We start from the raw sequence: 14,337 nt of genomic DNA on the forward strand, positions 1-14,337 counted from the left end.
TTTCTCTCTGTCTCTCTCTGTCAATGTCCACTCTGCCTGTCCAAAAAAAAAAAAAAAAAAAAAAAAAAAAAAGATAGGATTAGTGTCAAAGGGATTACATAAATAAGACTAGTGTCTGCAAATAATAATTGATAGAATTAAAAAGGAGAGAATGGTCCTACATAGGAAGCAGGATACACAGCAGACTCATAGAACGGCAAATGCCCTAAACAGCAATCTGACCTCAGAGTTAGCCCTTAAGGCATTCGGATCTGACTAAAAAGCCCAGGAGAGTTTCGCAGGCATGGAAAGCCAAGACACTCTTGTGGGGGAGGGGAGGGAACCTAATTAAAAGATCTCTGTGAGTGAGATCCCAGTGGAAAGAACAGGCCATCAAAGAAGTAGGTACCTTTCTCTGAAGGGAGGAGAGAACTTCCACTTTGAATATGGCCCTATCTAAAATTGGAGTTGGTGAACTCAAGAGGCTTCCATAGCCTTGACAGCTCATGACAGAGCCTCGGGTGATTACTGATGCCATAAATAAGAGTATCAATTGTTAAATCAACAACGGGAGTCACTGTGCACCTGCTCCCCATGTAGGACCTCTGTCCTTAATGTGTTGTACTATATGAATTAACGGTAAAACTACTACTCAAACAGTACTCTATACTTTGTGTGTCTGTGTGGGTGCAGTCTGTTGAAATCTTTGCTTAGTATATAATAATTTGATCTTCTGTATATAAAGATAATTGAAAATGAATCTTGATGTGAATGGGATGGGAGAGGGGGTGGGAGATGAGATGGTTGTGGGTGGGAGGTTATGGGGGGAAAAGCTGCTATAATTCAAAAGTTGTACTTTGGAAATTTATATACATTAAATAAAAGTTGAGAAAAAAAGAAAGTAAATAAATTTTAAAATATTAAAAAAAAAGTGGGGTAGCTGGAACTCAAGCCCAGGACTCCGATATGGGATATAGGTATTCCAAACCTCATCCTAACCACTGCACCAAACATGCAGGCCCCTCTATGGTCTCTTGAGTTGTGGCTCATCCTGTGGCTGTTCCACAAACTTCAATGTTTTATATTCTGCAGGGTATGAAAGGACTGTTTCAATATCAAGGTACTAAGAATAATATTGTTTATTTTTGCCTTGTTACAGACCAGCTGTTTACCCCATTACCTGCATCTTTGCCTTTGAATCACAGACCCATTAGCAGAAATAGCTGGAATACAGGTCTTTGTCTTCGGTAAGAAAAAGAATTTCAGATGTGAGATACAGTAGCAGGAAGCAAGGTAACAAAGTTCAATGAGGCAGTGCATCTATCAGAATGGATGGGCAGCTCTTCAAACAAATCCAAGAAGCCTCCCAGTTTTCATTCAGACTGGGGTTTATGTGGGTATGAGGTCAACTTCTTTCTACTATTTCTCCCTCTACACCCTCTTCTGGACAAAGGGCTTCCTGGGTATGAAATTGGTGAAAACTCTCCCAAGGTTTTGTTACCCAATGCTACCAGACTGCATAGCCTGCTTGGCATGGGCAGAGGGTGAATGAGGAGACAGCCAAGAGTTAACTGGGCAAGCTGAGAAAAGCAAATTCCAAGGCTCTCTCCTAGTCTCAGTCTGCTTCTCCTTTTTTCCTTTCCTCCTTCATCAGAAACTTTCAGGTGGGAGACAGAGAAGGAAACAGATAAAGACTGTTGGAGAAATTCAGAGAAACAAACTCCAGGTTTAACAGAAAGCAGCTAAAGCCCCAAAATTCTGGAAGCCTAACTGCTCTAATTGCTGGATTGATAAATTACTTGTCAAGAAATTACACTTTGGGGCCACCTTTGGGACATAGTGGGTTTAAGTCACTGCCTGCAACAGCAGCATCCCATATGAACCTGGTTCAGGTTCAAGTCCTGGCTGCTCCAATTACAATCCAGTTCCCTGCTAATTTATGTGGGAAGGCAGTGGGCCACGTGGGAGACCCAGATGGAGCTCTGGGCTCCTGGCTTCTGCCTGGCCCAGCACCAGCCATTGCAGCCATTTGGGGAGTGAACCAGTGGATGGAAGATCTTTCTTTCTCTCACTCTGTCTCTCCCTCTTTCTCTGTGACTCTGCCTTTCAAGTAATTAAATGAATCTTAAATAAAAAAGAAAGTATAACCCTTCAATAGTGTAAATTATTTTACATAAAACATGCTTCCATATAATTCTAGTAGACCCAGGTAGAAAATGAAGGGGATGTATAAAGTTTTCAGAAAACAAAGTAACATACAAGTTCAAATAACTATACTTTAGAAACCTTAAATAAGAAGATAGAAATTAGCCTAGAAAAACAAAGCACTTGCAGAAAGGAATTAGCCTAGGAAACATGACTTCGAAGGAATGCAGTATTTTACACTACAAAGTCCTGCCCGTGCCCACCAATTTCATAGGTGGTCCGTCTTCCTCTCCAAAGAAATGTACCCTAGAGAATCTTTACCCAGCGCCCACCAGGATATCCAGTCTGATAATACTAACAAAATCCTGGGAGGAAAGTCAACAAGTCCACACTCAGGGAAACACAGTCTAGGGGAAGGGGGGGGGGGAATGGCAGGAAGACCTGGACCCCTTAGAAGCCCCGGTCTAAATGAAACTTGGCTCTCAGCTCCCAGTTCTTTGCTAAGGTGCCGCCTGGCCAGTCAGGTGTATTCTATTAAACTCTGTAACCTTGCTTATCGCAGTCTAACTGGGTGTTCTCATCCGTGTGGAGAGGTGCCTATCCGGTCTCCTGGATGCCTAACCTTGAAACCTCGCCACCTCTCTTATAACACAAATACTGAGCAAAGGTGGGCTCCTGTGCACCTGTCACCCACGTGTTGATGGGCGCTGATACAAATCTGCAGCCGGTGCACGTTACGCATCAGGGCTTTTGTCTGCTCCACACTCATTGGCCCACCACGACAGTCCAGCCATCTCCGCTGACAGCAAGTTACCAAACTAACTTCCAAGACCAAGTCCCGCCTTCCTCAGAAGCTTGACTGGAGAGAGTTTTGGAGCTGACACTGATCACAGCGCGCGTCAAGGGGACACCTACGGGACTGCAGGCTCTCGCTTCGCCAGCACCAAGCAAGCGCACCCTGTGCTCCGTCTAACAAGCCGTCAGCTTGCAGCAGGGGACATCCTTTCACAATTGAACAACTATTTATTGCGCTTCTCTCATAGGCCAGGCTCTGATACTGCAGCGAAAAAAGCACCACTCTGTTCCCACGCAACCGACACTGATGGGAGGTGCTTCTGTGTGACAACCACGTCATCTAAATCCAGAAAACCTATCAGTTTCGGACAGACGGAGGAGCACGTACAACCTCGCCCCAGCTCCAGGGAAAAATTCACCCATCGCCGACCGGCTCCCAACAACTCCGAAGCCCAGGTGCGCCGGGGCGCGCGGCTCTGAGCGTCGCGCGGCTGTGACGCACTAGACCCCGCCCCTTGCCCCCTTTATAGTGTTCCGCTCCCTCCTCCCTCCCCCCTCCCCCACACAGCGAAGTGCGCAGGCTCCTGGGGTAGGCTCGGGTCCTTGCCCGGGAAGCCGCAGAGGCGGCCGGGGCTCCTCCCTCTTGTTGAGTTTCTGAGAGGGCTTCGGGCCTCGTCACGCTACAGAGACGGAGCCGGCGTCGCCGCAGCCGCAGTGCTGCCTGCCGCCAGCCGGGAGAGAGTGACGCCGCCCCCTCCTCGCTGGCCCTGCCTGACGAGCTCTGGGGCGTGACCCGCTCTGAGGGACCATGGCAGCCTCCGGGGTGGAGAAGAGCAGCAAGAAGAAGACGGAGAAGAAACTGGCGGCGCGAGAGGAAGCTAAACTGTTGGCGGGCTTCATGGGCGTCATGAATAACATGCGGAAGCAGGTACCGCCTCCGTGGGAGTGACGGGCGGTCGCTGGGAGGGAGGGTCCCTGCGGGCCGCGACCCCCGGCCGTCTCCGCCTCGCTCCTCGCGCGCCGACCGGCCGCTTTTGCTATTGGGTGCGGGGGTTGGGGGCCCAAGAGCTCCTCGCCGGCGGACCCTGGGGGGCGCTGGTTGTGTAACGGCGCCGGCCGGGCTGTTTGAGGGGTCGCGAGGGCTGGCACCGGCGCGGCCCAGCCCGAGGACCCTCAGCCCAGGGGAAGGAGGAGGATCGCTGGCCGCGAGTCGGCGCCTGCCCGGGACCCCCGTCCCCCGCCTGCCTTGCCCCGATGGAGCTGGTAGACGCCCTTGTTGTTAAGAGGGGCCCCTTTTGTGGGCTCTGCGGCGCGGAGGCGAAAGGTGGGTGATGGAACGCTGGAGAAGGCAGCCCGGAGAGGTGGCGTGTGTTTGTTAATTCCGTGATGTGTCGCATAGCCGCGAGCCCAGATGGTTCCTTCTGCAAGCTTTGCTTGGTGGACAAAGCCACCTCCGGGGAGGTCTGTGGGAATGCTAAGGTTCTGTTGTCCGAGGGGGACAAAGCAGAGGCGTGAGTTGTGGGCTTGTCAGAGTGATCCTGCGGGCGTTGCGAATGGCGGGCGAGGCATCGAAGGGTTTTGTGATGATGTTAATGTCTGGCTGCTTGAAGCAAACGCTGGCCGCGGGCACCGAGTCTTCCTTTGTTCATTGGCAGTAGATGTCTGCGGAACTGCGTTCGCATGGCTCCTGGCCTTTGTGCTGGAGGAGCCGTGAAGTCTGACTGCATTGTGTTGTGTAAGTTAGGCTCGTTGCTCTTGTCCCGGTGGCGGGCTTGCATGTACATCTGATTGTGTTTGCAGCCCCACTGACTCGTAATTGCGGGTACATTTAGCCAGCGTCGGCCTGTAATGGCAGTCTGACGCAGCTGCCCGGTGCTAGGACTTGTTGAGGGCTCCTGATGGTTCCCATCACTCCCCCTTGTAGCTGTGTTTTCATGCCGGGATGAGATTATTGTAAAGCATGGCCTCATCCTTAATTGGAGAGCTGCAAAAATCAAATGTTTACTTAAGAGGGGGAGGGGACTGAGATTGTACATTTAGCTATCTGCATTTAAAAATGGATCACCTGTATTTCTTTGACTTCTTTTTGTATTAACATCTGTTTGTTTACTGTTCAAACAGAAATGTGGTTACTGAGTTACAGTTGCTGGAAACTGTTACTGAGTAGGGGAAAATGGATACAAGGTAAACAGAGATCTCCCTCAGGGCGTAACTGACCTTAATTTGCCTCACTCTCCTTTTGTCATTGACTGCATTCTCCCATAGTTCTTGTACCAACTTCGTGGAATCCTGCATCTTCTTGCAAAATGTAATTTACCTTGTGTTTATATTGCATTGTTCTTTCTTACATCTTGACACAGGGGAGACTTCCCCAAGAATGACTGACAAGGGCAGTTGGAATTTGCAGAAGCAAAAGCTGTTCTGAGCTGGAGGAGGAATGTTTTGAGTGAGGACCAGTTTTATCAGTGTTGTCCTTTAGTAAATAGTTTTGCGTTATGACCATTTTTGTTTTCCCTTATGACCTCATTACTTTGGGGACCTGGGTGAGTGTTTAGATAACAAAGACCCCCCTCCGTATACAACCAGAAACACTCCTTCAAAAATTTGAGAGCACTCTGAAATTAATATATCTTTCTTTTTTCCTTTCCTTTTTTTTTTTTTTTAAGAATTTATTTATTTGAAAGGCAGACTTATAGAGAAGGGTGGGAAGGAGGGGGAAAGAGAGGGAGAGAGAGAGGATCTTTCATCCCCTGATTCATTCCCTAGGTGGCCACAAGGGCCAGAGCTGGGCAATTCAAGAGCAGGGGCCCAAGCACTTGAGTCATCCTCTGCTGCTTTCCCAGACACATTAGCAGGAAGCTGGACCAGAAGTGGAGCAGCCAGGACTCTATCAAGCACCCATATGGGAGAAAATTTTTGAAAATCAGAGAATAAATTGTTTCAGTAGGTTTATCACAAATTTTGAAGGTGATGAGAAGTCAGTATAAGATTAGAACTAGAAACACCGAAAAGATGAAGCAACACAGAAGGTTTTGTTGTTGTAGTGACAGTTATTTTGATGGGGAAGCAGATGGGAGTCAGACTGGTATAAACTGAAGTGAGTAGGATATGAGGAAATTGAGACAGCCCTTTTGAGAAATTTGGCCTTCATGGAAGTAAGAAAGTCAGATGAAGGTTGCTTGGTTTATTTGTTTAAATGAGAGAGAGATATGTTTAAAAATTGGTGGGGAGAGGGGCCGGCACTGTGGCGCACTAGGCTAATCCTCTGCCTTCGGTGCCGGCAACCCATATGGGCACTGGGTTCTAGTCTGGGTTGCTCCTCTTCCAGTCCAGCTCTCTGCTGTAGCCCGGGAGGGCAGTGGAGGATGGCCCAAGTGCTTGGGCCCATGCACCCACATGGGAGACCAGGAGGAAACACCTGGCTCCTGGCTTTGGATCGGCGCGGTTCCGGCCATATTGGCCATTTGGGGGGTGAACCAACAGAAGGAAGACCTTTCTCTCTCTCTCACTGTCTATAACTCTACCTCTCAAATAAATTAAAAGAATTAGTGGGGAGAATTTGAGTTGTAGAGGTTGACTGTATAGAAAACAGAATGAGTAATTAATAATTCCTGAGATGACATCCTAAGTAAATGTGATTAATCTTAGGTGGAGGGAGAGGGAAGACAGTTCTCTTCATAAGTGGGAAGGACAAGAATGGTAAATAGCTGTGTTTGGAATCAGAAGGATAAAGGAAGAAAAGAGGAAGAAGAAGGAGAGGCTGGAGGTTGAAGAACGTGGTCTTTATGAATAGTAGCAGTGATGTGTTGGCTGGCAGGGTTTCTGGAAGCTCTTTTGAGGTTGTCACGAATTTATAATGAATCCTTATCCTTAACCTGGCCTTCAAAACCTCTATCTGTTCTAATCCCTACCTACTTCTCCAGTCAGATCTCCTACGACTCATCTCTTAACTGTTTCACTCCAGACATCTGTCTTCCTTTCAGAGCCTAAAATATTGTAGCAGTGCCTGAAACTCCCTTCCCCTCCTACTCATGCTTCAGTTCTTACCTTAAATGCCATTTCCTCCCAGAATGTCCTAGATTATGTCAAGGCCCTCTGTTCATTTCCCTCATGCATTTATCTCTCTCAAAATGCGGAAATCACTTTTTAGTTTAATGTTTGTCTTTTCCACAGACAACAAACATGTTTGTCTAAGCTCCATGGTGGCAAAGATTGTGTCTTAGTGGTGTATTACCAACATTACCACATAGGAACTCAACTATTTGTTAAATAAATAGTTCAGTGGTGGGCACTTAGCACTTGAGATGCCAGTTAACATCACATCCCATATCAGAATTCCATGGGTTTGATGATTCCCTGCTCCAGCTCTTGACTCCAGCTTCCTCCTAATGCATGCTGTGGAAGGCAGCAGGTGGTGGCTCAAGTAATTGGGTTCCTGCCACCCACATGGGAGACCTGGATTGAGTTCCCAGCTCCCACCTTTGGACTGCACTAGCCCCAACTGTTGCTGTTTGGGGAGTGAACCAGTGATAAGAACTTGATTGTTCTCTGCCTGTCTCTCTCTCTGTCAAATAAGTAAAACTTTAAATAAATAAATAAATAAATAGTTGATGTATAGATATGTCTAGGAGGTGCTGAAAGCAAAGTAAGAAGTGAATAGAAGATGAAACTCTAGGCAACATCAAACTTTTTTTTTTTTTTAAGATTTTATTTATTTGAGAGGTAGAGTTACAGACAGTGAGAGGAAGAGACAGAGAGAAAGGTCTTCCTTCCGTTGGTTCACTCCCCAAATCTGGCCGCAACGGCCAGAGCTGCACCCTATCAGGAGCCAGGAGCTTCTTCCTGGTCTCCCACATGGGTGAAGGGGCCCAAGGACTTGGGCCATCTTCTACTTCTTTCCCAGGCCATAGCAGAGAGCTGCATTGGAAGAGCAGCAGCTGGGACTTGAACCGGCACCCTTATGGGATGCCAGTGCCACAGGCAGAGGATTAACCTACTACACCACGGTGCTGGCCCGGCAACATCAAACATTTTAAAGAATAGGACATAACATGCATTGGCAATTAAGGAGTGAAAAGGCATAAAGACAGCAGGAATAGTATCATTGAGACCAAGATGTAAGTAAGAAAGAGACAATGAGGTCTATCATATGTTGTAGTGAGGCCAAAAGAGATAATGTGCCAACTGAAAATTAAAACTTGAAAATTGATGCTCTTTGCAAGTATAGTTTTAATGTAATGTCAGGGTGGGGAGGAGACAGATTTTAGAGGACAAAGGAGGGACAGGGTGCTAAGTATATGGTGAGTGACCTGCTGCCTGTGCTCCTGCTGCTTTACAGATGGGATTAATGTTCTTCCTCTAAACTGTAGCAGTGTCCAGTACATGCAGCCATCCTGACATTTACCACTTGTTGGTTAAGTGAGTGAGTACAGCAGCACATAAGTATCTTGAGGGGATACATGATTGTATCAAAATTCCCTTTTTTTTTTTTTTAAGATTTATTTATTTACTTGAAAGGTGGAATTACATAGAGACACAGGCAGAGAGAGAATCTTCCATCTGCTGGTTCACCCCTCAAATGGCCCCACAATGGGTAGAGCTGGGCTGATCTGAAGCCAGAAGCCAGGAGCTTCTTCTGGGTCTCCCACGTGGGTGCAGGAGCCCAAGCACTTGGGCCATTTCTACTGCTTTCCCAGGCCATAGCAGAGAACTGGATCGGAAGTGGAGCAGCTGGGTCTTTTTTTTTTTTTTTTAATTTTTTTATTTTTATTTGACAGGCAGGTGGATAGTGAGAGAGAGAGACAGAAAGGTCTTCCTTTTGCTGTTAGTTCACCCTCCAATGGCCGCCACGGCTGGTGCACTGTGGCCGGCGCACCGTGCTGATCCGAAGGTAGGAGCTAGGTGCTTCTCGTCTCCCATGGGGTGCAGGGCCCAAGCACTTGGGCCATCCTCCACTGCACTCCCGGGCCACAGCAGAGAGCTGGCCTGGTAGAGGGGCAACCGGGACAGAATCCGGTGCCCCGACCGGGACTAGAACCCGGTGTGCTGGCGCCGCTAGGTGGAGGATTAGCCTATTGAGCCGCGGCACTGGCCATGCAGCTGGGCCTTAAACCGGTGCCCATATGGGATGCCAGCACTGCAAGTGCCACAACACCAGCCCCCAAAATTCCTTTCAAAAGAGGAGACGGCCAAGACTTGGGAATTGCAAGAACTAAGACAGCCCCAAAAGCATCACTAGCCTTTTTCTGGGATGCTGCCTTCATTTCAGCTCAGCTGTGAGCACTCCAAGTGTGCATTTTTCTATCAGAGTTTCAAATCTTGTGGTGAAAGGATCTGATAGACCTAGTAATAATTAAAGATTAATCCTTTGAATCAGTTCTCTGTGATAAGGAGAGCAGGGCCAGTAGCATGTCCTGATAAGGAAGGACTTGTATATTGAGGTCATTTCTTTTTTTTTTTTTTTTTAAATAAAGATTTATTCATTTGAAAGTCAGAGTTACACAAAGAGAGGAGAGGCAGAGAGAGAGAGGTCTTCTATCTGATGGTTCACTCCCCAGATGGCCACAATGGCCAGAGCTGTGCTGATCCAAAGCCAGGAGCCAGGAGCTTCTTCCCAGTCTCCCACGTGGGTGCAGGGGCCCAAGGAGTTGGGCCATCTTCTACTTTCCTGGGCCATAGCAGAGAGCTGGACAGGAAGTGGAACAGCCGGGTCTCAAACCGGTGCCCATATGGGATGCCACGCTTCAGGGCAGGACGTTAACCCACTGCACCACAGCGCCGGCCCTGAGGCCATTTCTTGAGTAGGCATAAATTGTAACCCTGGTAGCTGCTTCAGTTAGTGTCTACTATGAAGATTCTTATCAGCGAAATACTAGGATATTAACTATTTTACTAGATAATAATACACCATATTTAGTTATATTTTCATCAAAGTATAATTGATATAATTAATATTTAAGAAATATACTCCCAACAATATACTATCTATACTAAATATCCCAAATTCGGTGCATCAGATTGGCCCACAATAAAGTAGTATTCAGAATTAATTCTTCCTTTTTTTAAAAAAAAGATTTATTTTATTTATTTGAAAGAATTACAGAGAGAGGTGGAGACAGAGAGAGGTCTTCTATCCACTGGTTCACTCCCCAGATGACCACAATGGCCGGAGCTGCGCTGATCCGAATCCAGGAGCCAGGAGCTTCCTCCAGGTCCCCACGTGGGTGCAGGGGCCCAAGGAATTGGGCCATCTTCTACTGCTTTCCCAGGCCATAGCAGAGAGCTGGATGGGAAGAGGAGCAGCCAGGACTAGAACTGGCGCCCATATGAGATGCCGGCACTTCAGGCCAGGGCTTTAACCTTCTGCGCCACAGCACTGGCCCCTATTCCTTACACCTTTCTTTTATTTTTTTTTTTTTTTAAGATTTATTTATTAATTTGAAAGGCAGAGTTAGAGAGGCAGAAGCGGAGAGAGAGAGAGAGAGAAGTCTTCCATCTGCTTATTGACTCCCCAGATTGCTGCAATGGCTGGAGCTGCACTGAACCAAAGCCAGGAGCTTCTTCCAGGTCTCCCGTGTGGGTAAAGTGGCCCAAGGATTTGGGCGATCTTCTACTGCTTTCCCAGGCCATAACAAAGAGCTGGATCAGAAGTGGAGCAGCTGGGACTTGAACCAGCACCCATATGGGATGCTGGCACTTCAGGCAGTTGCTTTACCCACTACACCACAGCGCCAGTCCCTACACCTTTCTTTTAAGTTACAATTGAATTGAATTGCAATTTACTGTTACATGGTAAACTTTTATTATGAAGAGTTATTTAAAAGTGGTTTTGTGTCCTCCATAAACTTTTAGTGTTGTCTTTGGGCACTCGTTGCTTTGGGAAGCAACATGTTGTACTGGAAATAACATGGATTTTGGAATCAAATAGATCTGTGTTTGAATCCTAGCTTAGTCTTCTTACTAATTGGATAACATTGAGCAAATCACAGTTTCCTCAGTGTTATGTGTTCTTATCAGACCAACAGTGATTACAACACCATACTTGTCTACCTAACTGATATTAGAATAAGTGAGATAAAGGATGTATGAAGTCTTGATAAATTGTCCATTCCATATAAATATAGACCAGATTCCTGGTGGTAAGCAGCAGAAAGCTATTCTGTCTTAAATAAAAATAATTGATGGTGAGATATCTGAAGCTCATAGCATTGCCCACAGGCAGGGAGTTGAGCAGCCATGGCAAGCAAGCAAGGCCAGGGGTCCTCTGAAAGCTGGACAGCTGAAACCCTGGGATCGAGGTTGCAGTGCAAGAGTCGCCTTGACCACTGCTACTGCTGCTGAAAGATGTCTTTCTTTCCCTCTTAATGTCACTCAGGAGTCAGAATCGTGGAAGTAGGTTTCCAATTAGCTAGCATTAGATCTTTTTCCAGGCCGATTCTGAAAGGAATGAATAGAAGAAATTTGGCTTCTGTAATGAGAAGCAGTCTCTGGGATTGCTGTTTTGCCAGGAGAGTTCATAATAAGAATTTTTTTCAGAAATAGGAACTAAGGGTTTTAGTTGGATGTTAGTTAGCCAGAATCCATAGATATCTACCACAGTCTATCCCTTGTGCTGGCCAGTAAAAATGTACATGCTCTTGTTTTTGTTTTTTCTTCACTTACCATGTCTAATTGCAAGTTCAAGTCCACTTACTGATATCCATTCCTTCTGTAGTCACTTCCAGATCCTAAGGATTAAATGAGGATTGGTTCTTTATATGATTGTGGAGAGGAAATGAAAAGAAGGGAAACTAGTTGAAACTTAGCCAAATAAAACAGCAAGGATTACAATTAAGTTAGAAGCTACATTCATTTTTTTAAAAAGATTTATTTTATTTATCTGAAAGAGTTACAGAGAGGGGCAGAGACAGAGAGATCTTCCATCCACTGGTTTACTCCCCAGATGGCTGCAATGGCCGGAGCTGTGCTGATCTGAAGGCAGGATCCAGGAGCCTCCTCCTCTGGGTCTCCCACGCGGGTGCAGGGACCCATGGACTTGTGCCACCCTCCTCTGCTTTCCCAGGCCACAGCAGAGAGATGGATTAGAAGAGGAGCAGCCGGGACTAGAACCGGTGCCCACATAGGATACCGGCACCTCAGACCAGGGTTTTAACCTGCTGTGCCACAGCACCAGTCCCTACGTTCATTTTTAAAATCTGTTCCTTAGTGTTATTTATCATGTGGTGGTTATAACTCCTTCCTTCACTGCCTTCCTGTTCTTTGTCTTTAGCCAACTCCTCAAGGTTCTATCTGTTGAGGTGACCCAAACCTTTAGCCTTGAGCCTTTGATATTGCCTGTTTAGGGCTGTTTTAGTCTGGTTGACATTCACCAGTAGAGGGACAAGTGTTTAGCCTAGCCATTAAGGCACCCGTGTCCCCTGTTAGAGTTTGTGGGTACTTTTCCTGGCTCCAGCTCCTGATTCCAGCTTCCTGCTAATGTAGACCTTGGGAGACAGCCATGATGGCTCCAGCTGTTGGGTTCCTGCCATCTGTGTTGGAGACCTGGATTGTATCCCTGGCTCCCAGCTTCAGCCCTGGCCCAGCATATTAGGAACATTTGGGAAGTGAACCAACAGATAGCTGCTCTTGCTCTGTGTTTCCCCCTCTCTCTGCTCTCAAATTAAAAAAAAAAAAAAAAAATTTTTTTTTTGACAGGCAGAGTGGACAGTGAGAGAGAGAGACAGAGAGAAAGGTCTTCCTTTGCCGTTGGTTCACCCTCCAATGGCCGCCGCAGCCAGCGCGCTGCGCTGATCCGAAGGCAGGAGCCAGATGCTTCTCCTGGTCTCCCATGGGGTGCAGGGCCCAAGTACTTGGGCCATCCTCCACTGCACTCCCTGGCCACAGCAGAGAGCTGGCCTGGAAGAGGGGCAACCGGGACAGAATCTGGCACCCCGACCAGGACTAGAACCCGGTGTGCCAGCGCTGCAAGGCGGAGGATTAGCCTATTGAGCCGCGGCGCTGGCCCAAATTAAATATTTTTTTAAAGATTTATTTTATTTATTTGAAAGAGCCACAGAGAGATGTCTTCCATCTGCTGGTTCTCTCCCCAAATGGACGTGATGGCTGGTGCTGAGCTGATCCAAAGCCAGGAGATTCTTCAGGTCTCCCATGTGTATGCAGGGACCTAAGGACTTGGGCTGTCTTTCCCAGGTGCATCAGCAGGGAGCTGGTTCAGAAGTGGATCAGCAGGGACTCAAACTGGTGTCCATATAGGATGCTGGTGCTATAGGCCCCGGCTTTAACCCACTGCACCACAGCATTGGCCCCTAAATCAATTTTTTAAGATTTACCAAGACTGACATGGTGGTGCAGTGGATTAAGTCACCACTTTTGACTCTCAAGTCTCATATCAGAGTGCTGATTTAAGTCCCAACTACACCACTTCCAATCCAGCTCCCTGTTAATGTGCCTGGGAAGCAGCAGATTATGGCTGAAGGAAGTGAGTCCCTGACACACACATCAGAGACCCAGATGGAATTCCTGGCTTCACTCTGGTCCAGCTGCAGCATGCTTGTGCTTGTTCTTTCTGCATTTCAAATAAATCTTAAAAAAAAAAAAAAAAAAAAGATTTATCACTAGATTTTACATTACCAGTGTTGGGTATGGAATTTGACTTGACACTATTTACAAGCTAATTAGATGTTGCTGTTAAATGTGTGCTTATAGAAGACACTAGACGCTTGGATCAGCAACAGTGATTGGTTACTTGCAGCATTGCATCATGAAGTTTGCTTTGTCCCAGAGTGCTATGAAGGCAGCAGATGGGAGCCCAGGTGGATGTCACATACAGTGGATTCTTGCTGCAGCCAAGGAATAAACACTACACTTAAGGAATCTACTATTTTTATTGTAAGAAAATAAGTTATTTCATCCCCTAAGATCACCGTCTGTTTACACAACTCTGAGAAATGGTATCTCAGGTAAACAGTGGCAGAGTCTTGCCTTTTTGACATGTCTGGGAGATATGTGAGACTCAACAGATCCACAGGGGGCTGTCTTTGCCAGCAATCAGAGGCCCCCAGGGGGATCCCTTGATCACCTGAGTTCCAGGGCATCTCTTGCCCATGGAGTAGAGCAACAGTTTTGTTCTTGATGGCCAGAGTCAGACAGAGAGGCAAATGGAACCCTTTTTTTCTTTCTACCTGAAGAGGAGGTAAAAATGATGAGACCATAATGGCCAGGTCACAGTCTTCACTTCCAATTTTGTGGAAATATTTGTATCACTTGGTTCAATCTTTCATCTTTTGGCTCCCTGAAATATCTAAACCAGCAGAACCACTTTCAGAAAGACTAATTGCTAAGATCAGAAGCAAAACTTTTGTAAGTGGATTTTTTAAAGAGATTATTTGTTTGTTTGAAAGGCAGAGGAGGAGAGGGAAC

At 46.7% G+C, this 14,337-nt stretch overlaps 1 protein-coding gene and 1 long non-coding RNA gene across 3 annotated transcripts in view; one reads left to right on the top strand and one right to left on the bottom strand.

Annotated features, from left to right (window-relative positions):
• Window positions 1–2,007: 2,007 nt before the first annotated feature.
• LOC138845854 (uncharacterized) lies at window positions 2,008–8,189 on the bottom strand. The gene is made up of 2 exons (XR_011383071.1): window positions 5,137–8,189; window positions 2,008–4,903 (listed from the first exon to the last, which is right to left on the bottom strand). It is a non-coding gene; the product is annotated as an uncharacterized lncRNA (long non-coding RNA).
• Window positions 3,471–14,337, top strand: part of KLHL7 (kelch like family member 7) — a 66,351-nt gene continuing 55,484 nt past the window's right edge. Inside the window, exon 1 of one of the 2 annotated variants that reach the window (XM_002713712.5) lies at window positions 3,471–3,847. In XM_002713712.5, coding sequence (XP_002713758.1) covers window positions 3,728–3,847 — 120 coding nt within the window. In that variant the 5' untranslated portion in view covers window positions 3,471–3,727. The other variant, XM_008261523.4, reaches the window with a different exon arrangement.

Source organism: Oryctolagus cuniculus, chromosome 16 (genome assembly GCF_964237555.1).
Source record: "Oryctolagus cuniculus chromosome 16, mOryCun1.1, whole genome shotgun sequence".
Taxonomy (NCBI): domain Eukaryota; kingdom Metazoa; phylum Chordata; class Mammalia; order Lagomorpha; family Leporidae; genus Oryctolagus; species Oryctolagus cuniculus.